Source organism: Danio rerio, chromosome 12 (genome assembly GCF_049306965.1).
Source record: "Danio rerio strain Tuebingen ecotype United States chromosome 12, GRCz12tu, whole genome shotgun sequence".
In the NCBI taxonomy this organism is placed as follows: Eukaryota; Metazoa; Chordata; class Actinopteri; order Cypriniformes; family Danionidae; genus Danio; species Danio rerio.
Genome location: NC_133187.1, coordinates 724,911 through 751,668, shown reverse-complemented (window position 1 = coordinate 751,668; position 26,758 = coordinate 724,911). Strand labels below are relative to the sequence as shown.

General features: G+C 39.3%; 3 protein-coding genes across 4 annotated transcripts in view; 1 reads left to right on the top strand and 2 right to left on the bottom strand.

The window, feature by feature from the left end:
- Positions 1–26,758, bottom strand: part of mprip (myosin phosphatase Rho interacting protein) — a 288,081-nt gene that overhangs the window by 194,357 nt on the left and 66,966 nt on the right. The window lies entirely within an intron of this gene.
- bsk146 (brain specific kinase 146) lies at positions 279–12,259 on the top strand. The gene is made up of 4 exons (NM_212841.2): positions 279–439; positions 4,277–4,465; positions 6,555–6,757; positions 6,978–12,259. The coding sequence occupies exons 2-4, from the start codon at positions 4,303–4,305 to the stop codon at positions 7,767–7,769; spliced, it is 1,158 nt and encodes a 385-aa protein (NP_998006.2). The 5' UTR covers positions 279–439; positions 4,277–4,302; the 3' UTR covers positions 7,770–12,259.
- On the bottom strand, positions 13,550–26,604 carry si:dkey-94l16.4. 2 transcript variants are annotated; one of them, XR_012387764.1, is made up of 7 exons: positions 26,425–26,604; positions 23,075–25,104; positions 21,869–21,962; positions 20,019–20,068; positions 19,779–19,833; positions 15,446–18,549; positions 13,550–14,451 (listed from the first exon to the last, which is right to left on the bottom strand). XR_012387764.1 is itself a non-coding variant. In XM_009306365.5 (6 exons), the coding sequence occupies exons 2-5, from the start codon at positions 25,097–25,099 to the stop codon at positions 19,804–19,806; spliced, it is 2,199 nt and encodes a 732-aa protein (XP_009304640.1). In that variant the 5' UTR covers positions 25,100–25,104; positions 26,425–26,604; the 3' UTR covers positions 13,550–18,549; positions 19,779–19,803. The 2 variants fall into 2 exon arrangements, 1 of the variants encoding a protein (XP_009304640.1); XM_009306365.5 differs by having other exon boundaries at positions 13,550–18,549.

The window sequence follows — 26,758 nt, the reverse complement described above, 5'->3', positions numbered from 1 at the left end:
TTTTTTTTAGAATAATTACATTATTAAATAATGTAATTAATTATATTTAATTACATTAAAATAGTTCACTTCAACCGCAAGGCATTCCTGCACTGATGAAATGCATCTTCGATAAGAAAATACAGCCTCAGCGCTTTATGCAGATTCTGCCTGCTGATTCTGCCAGACTCGTGCTCCTATTGGCTGAAGTATTCAGTAGGCGGAGAGAAGTAACCTAACGAGCGCTGCTATTGGCTGATGTGCGCAGTGGGCGCGTCTCCACGGCTCTCTCGGAAGCTGTGATTGTTCCTCAGTGTCACAATAGAGAGCCGCAGCGGAGAGACAGGATGATGATGATTATGATTATGATGATAATGATGAAGATGAGGATAATTATGTGATATCTGTATGTGATTTATCCACCGGGGGAACAGCGGAGATTCACGGGAGCGGTTTAACGGTGAGTTTGAGCTTCATTTGATCACTGCAGCAGATCCCTCCGCTCATGCAGATGCAGGAACAGCAGACGTTACATTACACAGCACTGCGGAGGGAAATCTCCGTCAGTATCGCATTACAGCACTTGTTATTGCTAATAATAACGCAAATGTATTAAAGAATGCACATGAGTTGTGATATTTATGTTTTTAATTGATATTTTTAATTGCACAGCACTGCAGGAAGAACACAGCAGAAGGAAATCAGCCCTAATAATCCATTAATAACACTTATTGCTACTAATAATACTAATGCAATTTGATTAAAGCGTGTTCATGAGTGATAAATAATTAAATATATGTATATTTATTGATGTGTTTAAATTGCTCAGCGCTGCAGGAACAACACAGCAAGAAAATAATCATAAATACATAATTAGAACAGTTATTGTTGTTAATATTATTGTCATTATTATTATTAATAACTGATAGAAGAATGTACATGAGTAATAATTATTCCAAACAATTACTGACGCGTTTAAATTGCATAGCACTGCAGGAACAGCTGAGAAATAACATTAATAATGCTGAGAAATTACATTAATAATACATTATAACACTATACTAATATTAATAATAATAATACATTTGATTGATGTACATAAGTAATAATAATTATTAAAATAAAAAAGTGACATGTTGAAAATGCAGGAACATAACTGCAAGACAATAATACTAAATAATTATAACAGTTGCTATTAATATTATTGTTATTTAGAATAATAATTTTGATCTATGAATGTATGAGTAGTAATAATTAAAACATAATTACTGATGTGTTTAAATTGCTCAGCACTGCAGGAACAACACAGCAGGAAAATAAGCATGAATGACTCACTGTTATTATTAAAAATATTATTGTTAATAATAATAATACATTTGATTGATGTACATGAGAAATAATAAAATTGTAAATATTAAATAAATAAAAATACTGACGTGTTTAAATTGCACAGCACTGCAGGAACACAACAGCAAGAAAATAAGCATGAATAAATAACTAGCAGTTATTGTTATTAATACTGTTGTTAAAAATAATAATAAATTCATTGAAGAATGTAAGTAATTAACATTATTTATAATCATAAATAAATAATTATTATAGTTATTATTGTTAATAATGATAATAATATTAATAATAATAACAATAATTATACAAATTGACTAAGGAATGCACATGAGTAATAATAATAATAATTTTAAATCTTAACCTTTATATTGCACAGCACCGCAGGAACATCACAGGAAGAAAATAATCATAAATAAATAATTATAACAGTTATTTCTTTTAATATTATTAATAATAATAAAACATTGATTGAAGAATCTACACGAGTAATAATAATATATATTGCACAGCCCTGCAGAAACAAGCTAACCAATAAATAACTATTCATAAATAACTATAATTGTATAATATTAGTATTATAAAACAATTATTATTATTATATTATTCAATAATATAAAAAGATTGAAGAATCTATATGAGTAATAATTAATTTAAAAAATCAAATAACATGTTTAAATTGCACAGCACTGCAGGACCACATTGGTCACTTTATTAGGTACATCTGTCCAACTGCAACTCACTGCATTCAGGCCTGTAGACATGGCCAAGACGACCTGCTGCAGTTGAAAGTGAGCATCAGAATGGGGAAGAAAGGGGATTTAAGAGACTTTGAACGAGGCATGGTTGTTAGTATTTCAGAAACTGCTGATCTACTGGGATTTTCACGCACAACCATCTCTAGGGTTTACAGAGAATATGCTCATGGGAGATTGGCATCATGGATGTGCAGACGACAAAGCAGCAGCTGTGTGATGCTATCATGAAGCAAAATCTCTGAGGAATATTTCCAGCAGCTTGTATCTCTGCCATGAAGGATGAAGGCAGTTCTGAAGGCAAAAGGGGTCCGACCCAGTACTAGTATGGTGTACCTAATAAAGTGGCCGGTGAGTGTATGTGTTGCATTCAGGCAGGATAAAGTAGCTTTGGTCATGTTCAGCATGTGTGTGTGAAAGACGGCAAACTGTGCAAAACTGTGTGTGTTTATGTGTGTTCGAGTGAGTGTGTGTGTGTATAGACAGGATGAGTCTGCAGGTCACTCAGAGCTCAGCAGCATTAAATGGATGCTGTCAGAGTCTGGATAAAAAATGAGCCGTTCCTGTGTGTGTGTGTGTGTGTGTGTGTGTGTGTGAGGCTGATGTCCTCTAGTGGAGGCTAGACCTCACTGCTACTCATACCCACACACAAAACACACTCATTTGCGTGCACACACATATATACAAACACACACACACACACACACACACACATATATATATATATATATATATATATATATATATATATATATATATATATATATATATATATATATATATATATAATGAAGCGCTGCTCTCTGACTAAATCAACCGTCACGCAAGATGCCTCACAGCAAGAAGGTCTCTGGTTTGAGTCTTGGTTTCTGTGTGGAGTTTGCATGTTCTCCCTGTATTGGTGTGGGTTTCCCCCACAGTCCAAACACATGCGCTATAGGGGAACTGATCAACTACACTGGCCGTAGTGTATGAGTGTGAATGAGTGTTTGGGTTGCAGCTGGAAGGGCATCCGCTGTGTAAAACATGCTGGAATAGTTGTCGGTTCATTCTACTGTGGTGACCCCTAATTAATAAGCGACAAAGCTGAAGGAAAATGAATGAATGAATGATCACCTGCTCTTCAGTGTTCAGACTCTTGCTGTGCTGTCCATTTCTCCTGCTCATCCTTCAGATGCTTCTACATCTCCAGTTGAGTCCAGCTGTGTTTGATTACACTGATGGACTTGATCAGGACAGCCACACCAGACACAGTTGTGGAGAGGCACAGATCTGGCCAAGCTTACACACACACACACACACACACACACACACACACACACACACACACACACACACGTCTGCTGCACTGAAGCTTCCTAAGAGCACACTGACCTCATAATCCTTAGATGGAAGACGTTTGGGACGACCAGAACCCTTCCTGGAGCTGGTGGTGGGCGAAGCGAGGCTTCATGAAACACTGAATCAGTCGAAGCAAATGTGTCGAAAGCTTATCCCAATAAAAAACTGGATATTTTAGGGAGAAAAATACAACTTTTTTGGTAGAAATGCAACTTTTCTGTAGTGTTGGTTTGTATAATGAGGATCCCAATAAAGCAAATGTTAAATTATAGGATGAAAATGCAACTTTATCTGCTGTGTTAGTTTGTGTTGTGTATCCGAATAAAGAAAATAGGATGTTTTAGGGAGAAAAATACAACGTTTTAGGGGGAAAAGCAGCTTTTTCAGCTGTGTTAGTTTGTGTAAAATGTATAACAATATAGAAAATATGGAATTTTAGGGGCAAATTTCCACATTTTAGGGGGTAAAGCAGCATTTTCTGCAATGTTAGTTTGTGTAACGAGTATCCACATACAGAAAACGTGGAATTTTAGGGGGAAAATACAACCTTTTAGGTAGAAATGCAACTTTTCCTGCAACATTAGTGTATGTAAAGAGTGATGTAAATGTTAAGTGTATCCCGATAGAGAAAATAGGATATTTTAGGGAGAAAAATACAACTTATTAGTGGGAAATACAGCTGTTTCTGCAATGCTATTTAGTGTAATGATTATCCCAATAAAGCAAATATGAAATGATAGGATGAAGATGCAACTGCTTCTGCTGTTCGTTTGTGTAACGAGTCTCCTAATATAGATATTTTATGTTGAAATGCAGTGTGTTCCTGCAGTGTTAGTCAGTGTGTTTGTGTGCTGCAGTATTGTGAGGCTGTCTGTGGGCCAGGATGAGCTCGTCTCCGGTGGTTTCCCATGACATTCTGGAGGAGCTGCAGCTCTACACCGCTCAGAACCTGGAGAAGCTGGAGGTCAATAAATACTATGAGGTGATCCGGGAGCTCGGGAAGGGCACTTACGGGAAGGTGGACCTCGTCATTCATAAGATCAGAGGTACGGCGCGCTTACAGAACACCTGGAGAAATCTGATTGAAGAAAACTATCTTTATTTGAGCTCTGATTCTCAGTCCTGACTTTCATTTTCAAAGCCTCTGCTCGTTATTTTATTTCCAAGATCTAAAATCCACTAGTAGGCGCTGTCTACATTTTTGCAGATCTGAATTATGTTACTGAGGGTATATTTTGTTGTACATTTTAGGTGACAAATCCACCAGACGGAGAGGTTACATTTTTGTGAATCTGAAATATGTTGATCAGAGTAAGTTGTGTAGTACATTACAGATGACAAATCCACTAGAGGGCGCAGTCTGTGTTTTGGGAAATCTGAAAAACGTTACTTAGGGTATGTTTTGTTGTCGATTAAGGTGACTAATAAACTAGAGGGCGCTGTGTACATTTTTGAGAATCTGAAATGCGTTAGTTACGGCACGTTTGTTGTACATGTAAGGTAACAAAACCACTAGAAGGCGCAATTACATTGATTTAAATCTGAAATATGTTATTTTCAGATGACAAATCCACCAGAGGGCGCTGTCGACATTTGCGAATTTGAAATATGTTGATCAGAGTAAGTTATGTAGTACATTACAGATGACAAATCCACTAAAGGGCGCTGTCCATGTTTTGGGAAATCTGAAAAACGTTACTTAGGGTATGTTTTGTTGTACGATTAAGGTGACTAATAAACTAGAGGGCGCTGTTTACATTTTGTGAATCTGAAATATGTTACTTTGGGAGATTTTGTTGTACATTTCATATGAAAAATCCACTAGACGACACTGTCTACAACTTTATGAATCTGAAAAATGTGGATTTAAGTAGGTTTTATGGTACATTTCATATTACAATTCCACTAGAGGGCGCTTTTTGTGCTTTTGCAAATTGATATTGGTTACTTTTGGTATGTTTTATTGTACATATCATATAACAAATCCACTAGAGGGCGCTGTCTACATTTTTGGAGCACTTTCTACTGTCCACGTGAATCTGAAATACCTTCCTTCTGAAGGTTGCATTGCACATTTCAGATACAAATCTATTAGTGGGCGTTGTTTACATTTTCACGAAAGTTAAAATAAGCTGCTTCGGGTTTGTTTTGTTGTACATTTCATATGACAAATCCACTAGAGGGCGCTGTCAACATATTTATGAATCCAAAATACATTGATTTGAGTAAATTTAGTAATTATTTCAAAGGACAAATCCATGAGACAGCGCTGTGTACATTTTTGAGAATCTGAAATGCGTTAGTTACGGCACGTTTGTTGTACATTTAAGGTAACAAAACCACTAGAAGGCGCAATTACATTTATTTAAATTTGAAATATGTTATTTTCAGATTACAAATCCACCAAAGAACGCTGTCGACATTAGCGAATCTGAAATATGTTGATCTGCGTAAGTTATGTAGTACATTACAGATGACAAATCCACTAGAAAGTGCTGTCTACAGTTTTTTGAATCTGAATTACGTTGATCAGAGTAAGTTGTGTAGTACATTACAGATTGCAAATCCATTAGAGGGCGCTGTCCGTGTTTTGGCAAATCTGAAACACGTTACTTAGGGTATATTTTGTTGTACGTTTAAGGTGACGGGTCCGCTAGAGGGCGCCGTTTACATTTTTGCAATTCTGATATACGTTACTTTTGGTATAATTTATTGTACATTTCATATTACAAATCCACTAGAGGGCGCTGTCCGTGTTTTTGCAAATCTGAAAAACGTTACTAGGGTATATTTTGTTGTACGTTTCAGATCATTAATTTAGTTCTGAGCCTCAGTTCTGACTCCTGATCCGCGTTGAACTATCTGCAGCTTTCAGCTAATAAATGTCACGTAAAGTGTGTTTAAGTTCTCATTGGCAGCATTTAACACTGAATAACGCACATAATCAGTACCTGAGGGGGATCATCGTCATGGCAGTTTATGCTGTTGTTCTGCTGCGAAATCACAGAAATAAAAAACATTTATAAATACTTCGACATCGCAGATGGTTATTACAAAAACTCTGATTAGCATGGAAAAGATTGAGTTCATTGCACCGCGTGTTATGAACCTGAACTTGTTTTTGTCTCCTCATAGGTAGCAAAATGGCTCTGAAGTTTCTGAAGAAGAAAAGCACCAAGCTGAAGAGCTTCTTGCGGGAGTACAGCATCTCTCTCTATCTCTCTCCATGTCCCTTCATCATCAACATGTTCGGCATCGCCTTTGAGACAGACGAGTATTATGTGTTTGCGCAGGAATACGCTCCTTCTGGGGACCTGTTTGACATCATTCCACCACAGGTAATGCAGTGCTGTTTAAGCAGAGTAATGCACATCAGTAAAGTCAGAAATCAACTTTTTAAAAGTATTATTATTGGTTTAGGTCACAATTCATGCTATTAACTGCTGGATTATTGCCTGTAGCAAATTAGGCAATATAAAGCCATGGATCTGGCAACCTTTGCGCTGAGAGCGATGCCTATGTTTGATTACTGATTATTGTCGATGTTGTGGTGTGCAGGTGGGTCTGCCAGAGCCGGTGGCGAAGCGCTGTGTGCATCAGGTGGCCATCGCTCTCGAATACCTGCACTCCAAAAAACTGGTGCACCGAGACATCAAACCCGAGAACATCCTAATCTTCGACAAGGAGTGCCGTAAGGTCAAGCTGTCAGACTTCGGGATGGCGCGGCGCGCCGGTTCACCGGTCAAGCGTGTTAGCGGCACAATCCCATACACGGCTCCAGAACTCTGCGATACGTCCAAACACGACGGCTTCTGCGTGGACTACAGCACCGATGTGTGGGCGTTCGGAGTGCTGCTGTTCTGCATGCTAACCGGGAACTTTCCATGGGAAAAAGCGATGCCGTCTGATACTTTCTACGAGGAGTTTGTGCGCTGGCAGAAGCGGCGGACGGGTGCGGTTCCGTCACAATGGCGTCGATTTACAGACGAATCCCTGCGCATGTTTCGAAAGCTCCTAGCATTGGAGCAGGAACGCAGATGCAGCGTCAAGGAGGTTTTCGCACATTTAGGCCACCGCTGGATGCTTGATGGAACTAGCGGAAACCATCATCAATCCGTGCTCAACTCTTCATCAGAGGAAGACGAATTGCTTGTGGATCGTATGAAGCAGCAGACCTTATCTCCGACAGCTAACACGAGCAATGCTATTGAGCCCGGATCGGCTAACCACTTCACATCTGTGTCCACCAATAGCTCGGTGTCTTCCACTAACAGCTATGAGCGTTCGGCTAGAGACAGTCCTCCGACTAGCAGGATCCTGGTCACGACGCCTATAGAAATCTGCGTCTAAATGCACAGCTGATGAAATTAACATGCGCACAAGCTGACGCACACTCCTGTGATACGAGTTCTGCTGGATATTTAGCGCTGTTAAGGTGTGGTCACGTTAGCGGAACATCAGCTACATTTCACACACTACACATATCTCGATTTCAAACGATCTCTGTTGGTTTGCATGATATTTCTGAGACAAAAAGGTTTGTTTTGATACTAAACTCGTTACTTTCGTTAGTTGGAAATATGTGTCAGCCTACATTTTTACGAAAGTTGAAATACGTTGCTTTGGGTATGTTTTGTTGTACATTTCAGATTACTGATCCACTAGAGGGCGCTGTTTACATTTTTGCAAATCTGATATACCTTACTTTTAGTATGTTTTACTGTACATTTCCGATTACAAATCCACTAGAGGGCGCTGTCGACATTTTTGCAAATCTGTAATACGTTACTTTTGGTATGTTTTGTTGTACGTTTCAGATTATACATCCACTAGGGGGCGCAGTCTACATTTTTGTGAATCGAAAATACGTTGTTTAGGGTATATTTTGTGGTACATTTCAGATTACAAATCCACTAGAGTGCGCTGTCCACATTTTTGCAGATCTGAAAACGTTACTGAAGGTGTGTTTTGTTGTACGTTTTAGGTGACAAATCCACTAGAAGACGCAGTTACATTTTTGCAAATCTAAAATATGTTGATCAGAGTAAATTGTGTAGTACATTACAGATTACAAATCCATTAGAGGGCGCTGTCCATGTTTTGGCTAATCTGAAAAACCTTAGTTAGGGTATGTTTTGTTTTACGTTTAAGGTGACTAATCCACTAAAGGGCGCTATTTACATTTTCGTGAATTTTAAATACGTTACCTCTGAAGGTTGTGTTTTACATTTCAGATTACAAATCTAATAGAGGACGCTGTTTACTTTTTGTGCGAAACAGAAATACATTACTTAACGTATGTTTTGTTGTACATTTCTTATGACATACCCACTAGAGGGCGATGTCTACAACTTCATGCATCTGAAATGTTGATCTGAGTAAGTTTTGTAGTACATTTCAAAAAATAAATTCACTAGAGGGCACAGTCTACTGTCCATATTTTTGTAAATATAAAATGCATTCCTACAGGTAGATTTTTGTTGTACGTTAAGGTGACAAATCCACTAGAGGGCACTGTCTATGTTTTGTCAATCTGAAATACTATGCTTATTAACATTTTGTTGTACGTTTCAGATACATATCTTGTACACATTCATGAGTTGTCATTTGTTGTACAGATTGGCTAGCGAACCACTGACTTCTGCGCACTGACCAGATAGTTTTACCTTGATTTTACATTACTTTTAAGTTTTTTTTTGTGGAAACGTATTAACTACAAATCGTACGCACCTTTAGGTTGTCTCGTAGCATTTATTTGGTGTTGCGCAAAAATCTTTTATTTGCTGATAATATGACATCATTAGTGTGAAAAGGAACAGAAGTAGTGTTCATACTGCCCCCTAGTGTTCATTATATCTACAGTCAAATGTATGTAAACGTTTCGTGATTTCACAAAAATAATGTCCGAGGCACATATTTTCAGTGGATATTGTACAAATGTGCTGGAAAAAGGTAAACGTGACCACACCTTTGCAAAGCAAAAAATAGTTTTCCGTCGGCTCGACTAACATTCCTAACATCTTTAGAAAGAAGTCTATGAAATTAAGAAACGTTGCACTGAAACGGTGAAGTACCACGCAGGTCGTGCTTTATAATGCGTAATGAATAAATGGACAAAGCTTAAATGCAGTTCCAGCTCGGGAAGAAATACGAGGGCTTCCCAAAACGTCTCTAAAGCAATATCTGACGCAAAAAAGCCGAGGAGAATATCTGGCATCTTCATTCTTGTGAGGAATTCATCAAAAACCGTTTCTGTGAATACGCAAACCGTGAGGACTGGGACTTTCTGATGAGAGCGGCTGGTGTTTGCTGTGATACTTTACTGTGTGTGTGTGTGTTATTTTTGTTATTTAAAGCCTTTACTTCAAGGTTTACGACACTGATCATGTCACAGATATTGCATGATGTTTATAAATCTGACTTGTAGACTGTTGCTTTACTTTAATTGATCAGGATTCTTGCTATTCTCAGAAATATATATTTTTTCAGTTGATCTGTACTGTAGTGCTTATCAAACATCAATATTTAGAGTTTATTTCATTTTAGTACTCTAGCACAGGTGTGCCAAACTCACTTTTTAAAAAGATATGAAGTTAATATTGCTGAAAATGATGTGAAGGTCTTCTGCAAGATGAATTTGAAACTATGGGCAAGTGTGTTTCTTCATAACGTTTTAGAGTATTTATAGTTTCTGATGAGTTGTGTATTGGTTGTAGTGGTGACATTGCTGTGTCTATTTGACGATTGACTGATGGAAGGTGAAATTTAGCTGTATTATCCCCAGCCCTTTTTGTCTTGACACTTTTCTATACTGATTTAATAAAGCTGTGGCGAATAAATTACCTAGAAATCAATTTGACATCAATTCTCAACTCTAGGTTAGTTTCTCAACACCAGAGGGCGCTCTAGGCTAGTATTTACCAGCAGAGGTTGCTCTAGGCTAGTATTTAGCAACATCTAGTATGGCATTTGTTGTTTAAAAACTGGCCTAGCATCCTCTGGTGTTAACAACAAGCCTAAAGTGCCATCTGGTGTTAGACAATAACCTAGAGCGCCATCTGGCGTTAAACACTACCCTTGAGTGCTGTCTACTGTTAAAATACTAGCCTAGAGCGCTGTCTACTGTTAAAATAATAGTCTGGTGTTAAATAACATCTGGTGTTAAACACTAGCCTAGAGTGCTCTCTGGTGTCTTAAAAACTAGCTTAGAGCACCCTCTGCTGTTAAACAGTAGCCTAGAGCGCCCTCTGCTTTTAAGCCTAGAGCGCCCTATGCTGTTATAAACTAGCCTAGACATCCTCTGCTGTTAAGCCTAGAGCGCCCTCTGCTGTTATAAACTAGCCTAGAGCGCCCTCTGCTGTTAAACACTAGCCTAGAGCGCCCTCTGCTGTTATAAACTAGCCTAGAGCACCCTCTGCTGTTAAGCCTAGAGCTTCATCTGCTGTTATAAACTAGCCTAGAGCGCCCTCTGCTTTTAAACACCAGCCTAGAGCACCCTCTGCTGTTATAAACTAGCCTAGAGCACCCTCTGCTGTTATAAACTAGCCTAGAGCGCCCTCTGCTGTTATAAACTAGCCTAGAGCACCCTCTGCTGTTAAGCCTAGAGCTTCATCTGCTGTTATAAACTAGCCTAGAGCGCCCTCTGCTTTTAAACACCAGCCTAGAGCACCCTCTGCTGTTATAAACTAGCCTAGAGCACCCTCTGCTGTTATAAACTAGCCTAGAGCGCCCTCTGCTGTTATAAACTAGCCTAGAGCACCCTCTGCTGTTAAGCCTAGAGCTTCATCTGCTGTTATAAACTAGCCTAGAGCGCCCTCTGCTTTTAAACACCAGCCTAGAGCACCCTCTGCTGTTATAAACTAGCCTAGAGCACCCTCTGCTGTTATAAACTAGCCTAGAGCACCCTCTGCTGTTATAAACTAGCCTAGAGCGCCCTCTGCTGTTAAACACTAGCCTAGAGCGCCCTCTGCTGGTAAACATTATTGATTCAAGTAAGAATAACGCATCTTGTGAATCTGAAAGTGGATTTCTGGAAGGATTTTTTCGCCACAGCTCTATAGTTTAAACTAAACACAAAACAATGTGCGCAGATGTGCACTGGCGGTCTTATTCTAATATCTGCATGACATCGATGAAAAAACAAAAGACTGAACCGTTTTAAATGCGTGAGCACTGGTGTAATGTGAATTTTCTTTTTGCTGTCACAAAATCTTGCATAATGTTTCAGAGTGAACTTGTAGTAGATGACGTAGGGCGAAACACCAAGCAGCCACATGAAGTGTTCGTTTCGTTGTCGTGTTTGTACGCTGCCGCTGATGTTGTCGTTAATTTCCCACAGAGATCAAGAAATACTGGAGAAATCCCGCAGGGTAAACGCATTAAAACAGACAAGTCTTGAATACAAACAAACCGGGAGTTAATATTGGGATTTCTATAGTTGGTCTTTATATGTGTCCTGTTTAACGCTACACGTCTGCATGAGCTTTCAGCGTATGAATTACAATCTGAAGTATATACTCACAGCATCAACCTCTTAGCATTAAAAGTGGACCATTGATCTGTAGGAGAACATTAGTATCATGTTCACAGATACCCAATTAGTAGACATCGGTGGCCATCAGACGCATCCAGTAGTGTTTTTAATTTAGTAACGAGTTATTGAGAATTAAAACTGTGATTGAAGCATTTCAGTTTCTGCTGATAGTTTTGATTTTGGCTGTCTGTGGGCTTTCCGTCATCAAAACAGACTCTGAAACTCGTCTAAACTCTGTCTTTGCAATACAACTGTCTTCCTGTGAGTTCAGATTTATTGGGAAATAATAAATCTTGACTGAAATGTGTTTGTGTGTCGTTGTGTTGGGTATTATTAATCACATTCACTATTATATTGTACTATTGTTATATATTTTACTTGGGGAAAAATATTTTTTTAAAACGAATTTCGTATATGGTTTGTCTCTGTTTAAATATTTTTCTTGCTCAGTTATCTTCTAAATAAAAATAGAAGAACGAATAACATTTGAGGTGAAGTGCTTCAAAACAGATCCTCTACGCTTCAACTGTGCCGAATCACGAACTGGATTCTCAAATAAAATAACAATCTAACCTAAATAAAATTAAAGTGAAATATTCCGTTTCTGGGACGCCTATATTGAACTGTTTTCTGTGTTGCATCGGTCAGTTACAATTTAATTAATTTAATCAAATAATTTTAATAAGCAGGACAGGTTTTACGATATTCGCAACAGCACCGAACATGTTCCCACACTACCTCAGTAGAACAAACTTATTTTGGAAGGGTGAGAGAACCGACACTATTTCGCGGGAATTCATAACTTTTTGATTTAGTGGTTAATTTGTATGAATTTGTACGATCTAATTCGTACAATTTATTACGATACGCTCATCACCCAATGATGATTGGGGTTAGGTATGGGTGTCACGCCTTTTTAAAATCGTACATTTTCGTGCGACGTAATTCTTACGAATTTATGCGAATTAGACATTAAACTGACAAAACGTAAAACACTTACGTTTTTGGCAAATGTCTCAATTAAGTTTATCTGTTTTAAAGAGCGTTTGCTCATCTTAAACTTTACTCATCATAGCTGTTAATAGCTATCTGAATTGTAATTGTTAGTGTGCAGAAAAACCGCCAGCAGAACTAAAGCCAATAGATATCTTTACGCATCTCGCACCATGCAAGTACATAGCTACACGCTTTAAAACACTCAAACACACACCTTTATTTATTCTCATTCTTTCTTGCTTGCTTTGTCAATATATCATAGTGTTTACTGTTTAATAATCCATTTAAATTATGTAATAAATAAATAAATAAATTAAAAAGCAATATTAATGGTAGGAACGCACAGTGCCACTTCACACACTCATACACTATGGACAGTGTAGTTGATCAGTTCCCCTATAGCGCATGTGTTTGGACTGTGGGGGAAACCGGAGCACCCGGAGGAAACCCACGCCAACACGGGAGAACATGCAAACTCCACACAGAAACACCAACTGACCCAGCCGGGACTCAAACCAGCAACCTTCTTACTGTAAGGCCACAGTGCTAACCACTGAGCCACCGTGTCGCCTACACAAAGCAAACACAAATGAGGCTGACAGCACTTTAGGCAAAATAAAAGACGCCTGTTTATTACGCTGCGTTCAGTCAGGTCAGGATACATTTCGGGGTGTAAGAGTGCGAAGAACACAAAACCAGCTCAACCCTGAGAGTCAGATCTGAAGAGAGACAGAAAATAACAACGCAAACTTTGGTACATCTGGTGTAAAGTAAAAAAACAAAGCCACAACTTCAGTCAAGTTAGAGAAAAGCAAAGCCACGGCTGACATTCCCACAGATCTGGAAACCCAAACACAGAGATGAGCAACACAAATCAAACCAAAGCTGCCCAAATCACACTCAATCCTTGGCACAGATTGCAAAATAATCAATAACTTTGGACAAAAATACAAGATATAAATAATGTGTACACGCTGACGCTGCTTTTCTGCACATGTACAGCAGGAATTCGCCAACAGTGATTTGTCTGAGCAAGGCAGTTAAATAAACTCTAAACTAAAGCATTATGGATTAATATCTGCACATCAGAACTATTGAGTTTAAAGTCCAGGTCACTTCTGATGGCGTCAGCATGATATGCCATTCCTAACACAAGCTTATCGTCTCCATTAAGACTGAACCACGTCTACAGATATCATTCAGTGGAGGAGATCATCTTTAAGTGCATAGAAGTGACGAGAAATCAGCCTGCTGTGATGTCAGACATGTGTGACTCAATGATCATATTCAACACTTCACTACATGTTTATCACTCAGCTTTCACAATTAATGGAATTGACAAATGCATCCATCAGTGTTCATCAATGTGCGCAATTACAAGAGACGCTGAGCTGGAATGAATATGATTTATGCTTATTTTTGTCATTTAAATAAAATAGAAATATATATATATTTTAAACAGAAAATAGGGCGGCATCATGGCTCAGTGGTTAGCACTGTGGCCTCACAGCAAGAAGGTCACTGGTTCGAGTCCCGGCTGGATCAGACACTCATTAACTGTGGCCAGTTTAGTTGATCAGTTCCCCTATAGCGCATGTGTTTGGACTGTTGGGGAAACCGGAGCACCCGGAGGAAACCCACACCAACACGGGGAGAACATGCAAACTCCACACAGAAACACCAACTGAGCCAGCCGAGATTTGAACCTGTGATCTTCATGCTGTGATTGGGTTTGTCTATTTCTGACCCATCGCCAGGCTGTTTTAATCTAGTTTTGGGTCAATTATGGACAAAATGGGTCATTTTTTCAATCGATTTCTTCAAAGCTGGATTAAATCAACCTGGTGTTGGGTCAAATATGGACAAACCCATTTATTGGGTATTTTTTCAAAATAATTAAGTGACATTATAATTCATTTGAAAAAAAAAAAAAAACCCTCCAATGATTGGGTTTGCTCATTTTGACCCAACACCAGGTTGATGTAATCCAGCTTTGGGTCAATTATGGACAAAATGCATTCAATTGAATTATAATAGCACAATGATTGGGTTTATCTAAGTCCAAGTGTTCATTTCTGGGTTGTTTTAATCTAATTTTGGGTCAACAAACCCAACTGTTGGAGTCATTTATAAATCTGAGCTGAACTGACACTTTTTAAGAGTCCATATTTAACTCAACACTGGGTTAAAACAACCCAGCATTTTTTAAATGTCCTAAAATGGCTTAGTCCCTTTATTAATCAGGGATCGCCACAGTGGAATGAACCGCCACTCATCCAGCATGTTTTACACAGAGGATGCCCTTTCAGCTGCAACCCAGTACTGGGAAACACTCATACACACTCCTTCACTACAGCCAGTGTAGTTGATCAGTTCCCCTATAGCGCATGTGTTTGGACTGTGGGGGAAACCAAACATGCAAACTCCACACAGAAACACCAACTGACCCAGCTGGGACTTGAACTAGTGACTTCTTGCTGTGAGGCCACCGTGCCACCCATGTCCTGTCATGCTTACCTTTCATAAGTGTATTTTTGCAAAAAATAAAAACTAAATAAATATTATTTATGATTATGAAGGGATTTATATTCAGGCAAGCACAATATTTAATTCGGGTCTCACTTTAAAATAAAGTTTTATATTAGGTAATGTATTTATTAACATGAACAATTCAATATTTATTCTTATTTTTTACATTAGATAATGCTAATAAAGTCCTTCATTAATAGTTCATGTTAACGAATGAGCACTCATTAATAAATGCTGTACTGCTATTGTTCATTATTAGTCAATACTTACTCCCAGGGCTGCTTTTTTGTATTAAAGTTGATATTAAGCCGCACCATACTGGTGTTTAATAACATCTAATGATCACGAGGTGGGTCATCAGCCAAACGTTAAACCCCCAACCTGGAGGACCAATTATTACTAAATACATTAACTAATCAAATCTTATTGCAAAGTGATCTAAATTTGTTGAACGAAATGTCAATTCTTCATAAATGAAGACATATAAAGAGTTAGGAATTAAAACGTGAACACACTTGTGCCCTAAACACACAAATATGACACACAAACAGACAAAAACACACATTATACAATAGTCAAATTAACCCAGAGCAGCACGCCTGTCAGATATCGAGCATTTGTTTACTTCATCTCCAGTTTTCAGATGGACACATATCTGTAATCACCCCTTATACCCTTAATAGTGCACTATTTGAGGGAACAGTCATTTCTAGTGGTGTTCGAAATGAGTGGATGATCTGAAGTGCACTCAATCAATCCCACAATGCACTGCAAAAATAAGTGTACAACCCATGTGCACTCGACAGCTAGCAAACACCTATATTGCCAACTCAGACTGACTCTGAATATGTACCCCTGTAAACATTTCTGGAGAGCGCCAAATACGTTCCAGGAGATACGTTTTTTGCAGTGTTTGTTTCTGCAAATTCACAAGAGGCCGCTGTGTACGCTTTTTTTAGATCTCAAATGTTCCCACATCTCCAGTTTTCAGATGCACAGATATCTGAAATCGCACCTTACACCCTTAATAGTGCACTATTTGAGGAAGCAGCCATTTCTAGTGGTGTTTGAAATGATAGTGGATGATCTGAAGAGCACTTAATCAATCCCACAATGCACTGCAATAATGATTGTACAACCCTAGTGCACTTGACAACACCCATAATGCCAACCCAGGCTCATTCTGAATATGTACCCCTATACACATTTCTGGAGAGCGCCAAATACTATCCAGGAGATACTTTTTTTGCAGTGTTTGTTTTTGCAAATTCACCAAAGGCCGCTGTGTACGCTTTTTTTTTAGATCTCAAATGTTCCCACATCTCCAGTTTTCAGATGAACAGATATCTGAAATCACCCCTTACACCCTTAATAGTGCACTATTTGAGGGAGCAGCCATTTCTAGTGGTGTTTGTAATGATAGTGGATGATCTAAAGAGCACTCAATCATTCCCACAATGCACTGCAATAATGATTGTACAACCCTAGTGCACTTGGCAGCTAGAAAAAACACCCATAATTTCACCCTAGGCTTATTCTGAACATGTCCCCCTGTATACATTTCAGGAGAGCGCATAATACATCCCAGGAGCTACGTTTTTGCACGCTTTTTCAGATCTCAAATTTCTCTTGCGAGTGGCATTCACGCCTGCTGTTCTCACACAAATCCACTAGACCAGTGGTTCTCAAACTGTGGTACGTGTACCACTAGTGGTACGCAGGCTTCCTACTAGTGGTACGCGGAGGAATGAAATATGTCATGTACATGCTATACACATTTCAAAATGTATCAAAAATGATGTATATAATATACCATATATGACATGTAGCATATATTTCTGAGGTAATCTGCCACGTTTTTTAACTTTGCAGAGTTGTAGCTGCTTTACTGGGCCTACTACGCTACTGTATTTCAATACTGCTCATTTTGGTGGTACTTGGAGAGACAATTTTTTCTGAGGTGGTACTTGGGGAAAAAAAGTTTGAGAACCATTGCACTAGACTCTACTGTCGACTGACTCCGCCCTCCTTCCTTAAACCCAACCGATAGTGTTACCTAAAGCCCCGACTGACCTCCCTTGTTACTTGTTTATTTTGTTTTTGGACTTTTTTCCTTTCTGGAACGGATCTTCAGCAGACTCAAACCTCGTCCTGGCTGTCAGCTCTGCACCACTGGAGAAACTGGTAACAACGGAAAAGCTGTCCATGTGAAGGTAAGTGGTGCGTAATGTTCGTTTTAAAGGCAAAAAGCAGCCATATGTACTTCTGGCTACATAACTCGTGATCTGCAGAAATGTATATAAGGGTACATCTTCAGAACGAGCCAATGTAGCATAATGCACTGCGAGAGCTGACTGAGTTTCCACATCTGACCACTAGGTGGCGTCTAAAGCACAATCCTATTGGTGTGTAGTTAAAAATAAGTGATTTAATTAAAGTGACGATGTATATCATGACAGAAATCTGACATCTTTGTTTCATTACTAATAGACTGAGTGTTCAATAACATGATCTGAGTGGGAGGATTAAAATATAACCCTCATCTGATCATCCTCATTTCTGTATTTTCGGATTCATTTTTTGAATTGCAGTATGGGATCCTAATCTTTCTTCACAACAACTTTTACCCTTGAAAAGTGATTTTATGACCATTTTTAACAGTGCAGAGTGCTGTTCTGTCTGGATTGGTGTTGTGTTTTACACTATAAACACCTTGTAATAAACTGCAGCACATGTTCCGCTACTCTACACACTCCTCTAGATATTTCTTCTTATATTATTTCAAATCACTAAAATGTCAATAAAAGTCACTTGGTTAAACTGAAGAGCAGAATATTCAGTATCAGAAGTGGACAGAGCAGAGATCAACATCCCATAATGCAGTTCAGCAACACAAACAAACACTGAAACTGCTGATGAAGAGATGCTTTTGACAGTGTAGGGAACAGTGAACGAGGGTATAGTGGGCGATTTCGGATACAGTGTGAATCTCCTGCAGCAGTGAGGTCTTTAAGGCTTTCCGAATGTGAAGCTCCAGACTGAATCACTGAAGTCTGAACACGCTCTCAGCATCTGAAACACAGAAAAGCTCCAGAATCAGTTCAGATATGGAGAGAGAGTAATCAAACAAGACAGAACTCTTCAAAAACAATGAATTTGGAGGAAATTAGACTTGTAATAAATGGAAATTAGAGCACTTCTTCTGAAACATGTGTGTATATTTCTACAGACGGTCAATCTAAGCCCTAAGGCTTTTCAAATGCAGAGTGAATCGAACCATATAAAATATTATTAGGCTTAACAGCATCCAAAATTAAGCGTGTTATCTGCTTAACTACATTCATTGGATTTGATTCTCAAGGCAAAGTGTTTGTGTCAATGAAACAACAAATACTGTACATCATAACGTGTACAGCATTCAGTATTTCTCAGAAAATGAGCCACACCTGAGTGAATGTCACAGTTGCGGTGTTAAAAAAACTAAACAAAGACTCATTACACAACATTAAACTAACGAAGACCTCACTGCGTCTGTATACTGTGCATATAGAGTTCTTCTTCTATTACCCACATTTGTAAGTCACTATAAACACATCTAAATTAATATAATTAATTAATATTAATATAAATATGTGTGTAGGCGTCGCAGTGGGTAGCATGTTCGCCTCACAGCAAGAAGGTCGCTGGTTCGATCCTCGGCTCAGTTGGTGTTTCTGTGTGGAGTTTGCATGTTCTCCCTGCGTTCGCGTGGGTTTCCTCCGGGTGCTCCGGTTTCCCCCACAGTCCAAACACATGTGGTACAGGTGAATTGGGTAGGCTAAATTGTCCGTAGTGTACGAGTGTGTGTGGATGTTTCCCAGTGATGGGTTGCGGCTGGAAGGGCATCCGCTGCGTAAAAACTTGCTGGATAAGTTGGCGGTTCATTCCGCTGTGGCGACCCCAGATTAATAAAGCGACTAAGCCGACAAGAAAATGAATGAATGAAAATATGTGCGTCACATTATATATATATGAAAATCCTGTAAAATATGATACTGTCAGCACAAAACAATTAAATCTAGAAACATATTTAGTTATCGAATATAACGATAATAGAAGTCGAGAATAAAGCAAATTGAAGATATATTGTGGCTTTCTCTTTTATTATAGAGACATGCATGCATTTCTGAAAGGTCTGCATGTGTTTTGACATTTAAAAATGGAACTGAGCGAGTGCAAACCTGTTCTCCAGTAAATGCAGTGTTTATTTGTTTATGATTAGTGATTATATTTCTTTCTTTGAGATGTTGAAGATGTCTGACCTGCCGTGCTGCTCTCCGTCTGCTGTCACCTGTTGATCTGATGATATGAGGAGTTCTAATACATCACAAAAACAAGATTTCACATGATTATAAAAGATGCAAATATATATATATATATATATATATATATATATATATATATATATATATATATATATATATATATATTTATATTTTATATAGTTAAATAAAGCAGTACATTTAATGTCATTAATGCACAGGCATTTCTCAAACACCCACCTTGTGCTTTCTGCATTTCATTGAGTAATTATCCTCATTTAATACACAGCCTATAAACAAAAACAAAACAACCATCAGCAAATAACACACACACACACACACACACACACACACACACACACACAAAACAACTAGAAACACAAATATTGTTAATGTTTTTTTTCAATTTGCAGTTTCTTTTTTTTTCCATAATATTTTTATTTTTCGTTTTCAGTTTGTACACATTGAAATGCAACATTTTACAAACATTTTACAACAATAACCTTGTTGCATTTACAAATTATACAAAATAAAAGGATATATATATTTATAATAAAAACTAAAAGCAAACAACAAACAAACGAGCAAACAAACAACAAAAAATAAATAAATAAAATAAAAAAATAAAAAATAATAATGGTAATTATTTTTTTCAATAATGGTAATCTATTCAAACTTGACAATTATAATCATACTGAGTACTAGGCACAGAAAATATATATTAAATAATGTATCAATGCAAAACTATAAAGCTGGAACTGCAATTTCCATCAAAAATTATTCATCAACTTCTAAATTTGCATTTTCACTTCAAAATGCATCTGTTTAAGTGTGAGGGTCTCTATCACACTGTATGGGGAGACTCAACAAATAATAATAAACATTTACAAAGCGCTGTAATACTTTTGAAAATCATGATTGCCATATATTTATATCTATGACTAATATCAGATGGACAGAAAGTGATTCCTAATATTGGTGTACACCATGGTTTCAAATAAATTCACTTTAATGTGTGACTGAATGGTTGTCATAAATGAAAACTTTCTCATTTCAAATGAGTAGCAGCTTTAATTGGAAACAGTATTGCATACATCATGACTTAACAAGCGGATTTAATCATATATTTTCCATTATTTACAACTTTCAACCCTAAAATTTGAGTATTTGATTTTTTTAATAAAACAAATACAATTAATAAATAAATATAAATATATAAAACTCAAACAACTTCAATTCAAACCTCACTATTTCATTTGCTGACTCTGTTAAAGCATCACAGTTTGACCCTGAGAGCCTCACATGATGTGAAATCTTTAAAGGAATAAATAAAAGATATGAAAGAGAAGAGATGTTTGTTGCTCCATCAGTGACAGAAGCTGCTCTTCAGTCTCCGCACACTGAACTTGTGTTTTCAGCAGGATGTTCTACAGTTTACATTATTACTGTCATGCACAGGCACAGCTCTGCTTTCATTTGCTGTCTGTGTGTGTGTGTTCAAGTTTGAGCTCGTCTGATTGGGCAAACACATCATGCCTGATTTGTGTGTGTGTGTGTGTATGTGTGTCAGATTCAGCAGTTGTTCTCAGTGTTTCCTCTAATATCTGTTCTTCTGGAGAAAGTCTGATTAGTTTTATTTGGGCTAGAATAAAGCAGTGTTTAATAGTGTTAAAGTCATGTTAAGCTCAATATTATTCTCCCCTTCAGCAATATTAGTGTTGGATTGTCTCCAGAACAAACCACTGTTATACAATGACTTGCCTAATTACCCTAACTTTACCCTAATTACCCTAGTGAAGCCTTTACATGCCATTATAAGCTGAATATTAGTCAAATATCTAGTCTAATGTTATGTGCTGTCATCATGATGAAGAGAAAAGAAATCAGTTATTAGAGACGAGTTATTAAAGCTATTACGTGTAGAAATGTTGAAAAATATCTTAGCATTAAGCAGAATTTGGGGGGGAAATATACTGGGTTAGGGTTAGTTTGGGCTAATAGTTCGGACTTCAACTGTATGTGTGTGTGTGTGTGTGTGTGTGTGTGTGTGTGTGTGTGTGTGTGTGTGTGTGGGATAGTGCGCGTCTCACCTGACTGTACTGCACAGGTGTAGTGGTATTTGTTCAGACAGCCTTTATAAACACAGCCCAGCGTCGCTCCTGTTCTCTGACAAGTGGAACAAACCTGCACAAGACACGTTCAAGCATCATTACAGCCCTGTGCTTCATGTTAACCGCTGCCTGTCCATACATCGCTACATTTGATTGATCTATTTTACCTGTGTAAATGCAAAGGTGTGTTGGATAACTCATATTATCAACAGAATATTCTCATAAAATCTAAATCGGAAATCACATCAAATTAAATCATGAAGGAATCGGTACATCACTAAAACCAATGAAGTGCACTGGCCTTGATTTCAGTCTCATTTTTATGTGTGTGTGTGTGTGTGTGTGTGTGTGTGTATGTGTGTACTGAGAAATGTCTATGTGGTTCAGGGGTGGCCAAACTCGGTCCTGGAGGGCCGGTGTCCAGCTGAGTTTAGCTCCAACTTGCTTCAAAACACTTCCCTGGAAGTTTCTAGTATACCTGGCAAGGGCTTGATCAGCTGGTTCAGGTGTGTTTGATTAGGGTCGGAGCTAAACTCTCCAGGACACCGGCCCTTCAGGACCAGTGGTTGTTCATTCATTAATTAATTTTCTTTTCGGTTTAGTCCCTTTATTAATCAGGGGTCACCACAGCGGAATGAACCACCAACTGTTCCAGCATATGTTTCACACAGCAGATGCTCTTCCAGCTGCAACCCAGCACTGGGAAACACCCATACACACTCATACACTATGGTCAATTTAGTTGATCAGTTCCCCTATAGCGCATGTGTTTGGACTGTGGGGGAAACCGGAGCACCCGGAGGAAACCCACGCCAACACAGGGAGAACATGCAAACTCCACACAGAAACACCTACTGATCCAGCTGAGGTTCGAACCAGCGATCTTCTTGCTTTGCGGCCACAGTGCTAACCACTGAGCCACCGTGACGCCCTTGAGTGATTCACCACATCTTTAATCAGGGGTGTCCAAACTTGGTCCTGGAGGGCCGGTGTCCTTCATAGTTCAGCTCCAACTTCTTTCAACACACCTCCTTAGAAGTTTCTAGTATACCTAGAAGGAGCTTGATTAGCAGGTCAGGTGTGTTTAATTGGGATTGGAAATAAAACATGCAGGACACCGGCCCTCCAGGACCGAGTTTGGACACCCTTGTCCTTAATCATCAGGGTTTTAAAAAAACATCTTACCGACACTTTTGCCAACTTGACAGCATTTTCCAGCCCATACAGTTTTCCCCGAACCAGAAACACCCCTGCAGACCAAATGGCGCAGTCCTCATGAAACCAGTGCTCTGTTTCGTGCAGAGGAACCACCGGCGGACTGTACCAATCAATAGGGGAGTCTGTCCTGACTCTCCTGGCTGGCTCGCCAACTCCGCTCCATCTCCAATCCAGAGAGTCTGTCCAGTTTCCCTCAGCAGCGGTTTTTCCTCTAAAAGACGAGTCTGAGTCACTATTCTCGTCCTCTTGATGATTAGAAGCAACTTTGGAGGCTGGTTTGAAGCCTTCCGCATAATACGGCCCATGCAGATCTCCGAGATCCATCGCATTAGATGAGCTCCCGCAGAGACAACAAACCAACAAATCCTGATGTTCGCCGTCCATGCTAACCCGTCCATGTTGAAATCCAGGAGTCGCGGGCGTTATCCCGGACAAAAAACCTGCAGACGTCTTACTCTTCCCTCGTTTCTCATTGGGATAGTTGACAATCGTACAATTCGAAAACTGCACGCGAACATACGGCGCAAACGAATCATCCCGCACCTCCTTCTTCTTCAGCTTGAGACATTTGAGATTTATTTCAGGTTCCTGCGCAGAGAAGAAGGGTGTGCTTTTGCATTTCTTATTTTTGCGTTTGACGGATTTCTTTATTGAAACGTTATGTTTGTGCACTGCTTGATTCCCTTGGTTGCTTGTTAACGAACTACAGTTTCTGTTCGTCGACTCATTCTTTGTGCATTTTAAAAACGTCTTTACAGGAGTTGAGGTAGATATCGTGGCTTTGCGTCTGCTCGAGCGTCTGACTTCTGTTGGCTCGGTGTGTACATGCTGCACTTCTGTCTTTTCAGCCAACACACTGTTGTGTGTTTTTACCCTCGATGGTTTGTTTGTTCCTCGAGGTTTTACCACACGAGTTGATTTGCATCTGAAGAGTTGCATGTTTTGAACGATGGCTTCGAGCCTCATGCCTCGTCCAGCTCTCGGCGGCAGCGTCTTCCTCTCTGGAATCTTCTTAGTTTTAATGACCAAGTCATCACTTGTTTTGAACGCATCTGATGCGTCGTTCTCGGTTTGCTTGGTTAGTTTGACACATGATGATGAGTTCATGACTTCGATCGCTTCTTTTTGCATTGCATCATTCATTAGTCCACTAGGGGGAGTTGCATTTTGTGCACTATCATCTTGCGTTTGCTCTTCGGAAGGTAACGCAGAATCTAACGGACTTACAAACTCTGGGTTTAACGATAAAGCGAAGCTCGTGGCTTCATTGGGTAGGATGAGCGGCTCCTCAGATCTGGAGATCAAAAGCACAAGCTCTGGATTAACGTTCGGATGCAATCCTTCAACATCGCCGCCGTTTTCCTCTGGAAATCCTCCTTGGAATGGATTCACACTCCAGAGCCCATTCGCAGCTCCGTTCTGGAGTTCGTCCACGCTGATGGGAAATCTGCACTCGCCTGGATTCGCTTGTAAAGACTTGAGCGTTTCCAATGCAAGGTTTTCCACATCTGGCTGCTGAAGGTAGCACAGCGCTGCCATGTTTTCCACGACCTGCTCTGGCGTCAGGAATCCCAACTGTTCGCAGGTTGTTAATCCGAGTGGTACGGAGACCTGCTGGACACAGTCCACATCCCCAGCATCCGCTGCCAGCTTCCCTGCATCGTACGCTCGGAGAAACGCCGAAGGAACGCCGTACACTGGGGAATGCTCTGAAAAGAGGTGCGAGCGGCTGACGTAGGACAGCGTGACAGTGGTGTTGGAGAACGCTTCGTCCGGCTGGATCTGACCTGCGGGAATCGTCGGCTCGGAGTCGCTCTCTGAAAGCAGAATCCCATTGCTGGTCCCGGGACCGAGGATCCAGGCTGGCGTCGGGACCACACGCAGAGCGTCGATGGGATTGGCTTTTAATAAACACTCAATGTCAGGCAGACTGCAGGCGGAGGACAGATCCTGAGGCTGGAGAGCGTCCGAGCTGCTGGGAGCCTCCTCCATATCAGCTGAGAGCAGAAACACGGGCGTTACTTTCACTTATAATGCACAGCTAAAACAACACTTCACCACTGACACTTTTATTATTCTATACTTGTCCTTCTTTCGCCTTTGACCCAATACTATCCAAATGGAGATCTGAAAGCACTTAAAGTGCGCATAATATCAAAACTAGCCATAGTGATTTTGTTAGCTCACGTCGCTAGTTTTGTGCTGAATTAATCTGTGCATGTCATTGAGAAAAATAAAATAGTTTGCCATTGTGACTTTAATTGAAATCTGAGAAAGCACTTCCTGCCTGTTTCCAGTCAAATTCTCAGATTAGGTCTGTCTGAGGTATTGGGCGGGGCTAACATACTTAGTCACACCTCTCCAGCTGTCAGTTCGTTATGTCAACAAACAGGAATGGGGAGGAGGAGGAGTCTGTTAGGCTGTATTAACTCCACATACCCTTTCCCCCATCCTTCTGAATGACATGCCTACTTCATCCAATCAGCTCGCAGCAGAAAAAACAAGCCACACCCACTGTTCTCTCATTTAATATCGTTTCTCTAGGAACTGCATCGCAATATGAAAAAAACAACTTCTGTTTCATTCCACTTTACTACTTTATTTCTCCAAATAAATTTTAATAATCTAATTATTATTATTATGATATATACATACATGCGACACAATTAAGATGTTCATACTGTCTAGTAAAGCAAAATATTAGTAAATATTAAAAATTATACAAGTAATTGTCAGTATAATTACTTACTGTAGAAATACATCACATTAATAAACAACTAGCATACTGTCTCTACATACTATAGCATTATTGACCCAGAATAACAGTAACCCAGACACTTACATCACTTTAGGTTAATGTTTGGACACTAAATAATTCCCGTTTGTGCTTAATCACCATGAAATACCTGCTGTCCGCGTTCACACTGGAGCGTTTTAACGGATTCAGAAGCAAATAAACGGACATATTGTGAGCTCTCAAACAATCACGATCCAAAAATACCAACATTTCATCTTTACAATGAGCTGAACCTGAGTGATGTTGTCTAATATTTAATTAGAAGTAAACTGGATCACTTCAGATAAACATCACAAACCGAATTCAATTCGGATTCAGTTTTTTTATTTAAGTGTCGGAGTTTCTGTTATTATGCTAACGTTAGCATAGCATGATATTAGCATGCTGGCTAATATACAGTCTCTCCATAATAACAGAAAAAGAGTCGGTAAAGCGGCTAATAAACGCGTGTGGTCAGGAACTGAAGCAGGCGAGTTTCAGCGGTGAACAGGCCGCGATCCAGCCGAACAAAGAGACTCACCGGGCCGACGCGTTCAGGTTCAGAGTCGCTCCATTGCGCCGAACGGAACTCTGTTAGCGAGCGGAACCATAGCGGATACCGGGAGAACGAAGTTCGAAACCCGAGAGGATCCTCATGCTTTAACGAGCGCTGGAACCACCGGAGCTGCTGCTTGCTGTCAGAGCCCGACTGGAGCAGTGCATTCTGGGATTTGTTGTTGTTGGTGTACTTCACTGTATTTAAGGCAAGTTTATTTCCCACAGCACATTTCAAACACAGTAATTCAAAGTGCTTTACAGAAACAAGATTAAAAGAATCAAATCTAAGAAATAAAAACAACAAATATTAAAATAGA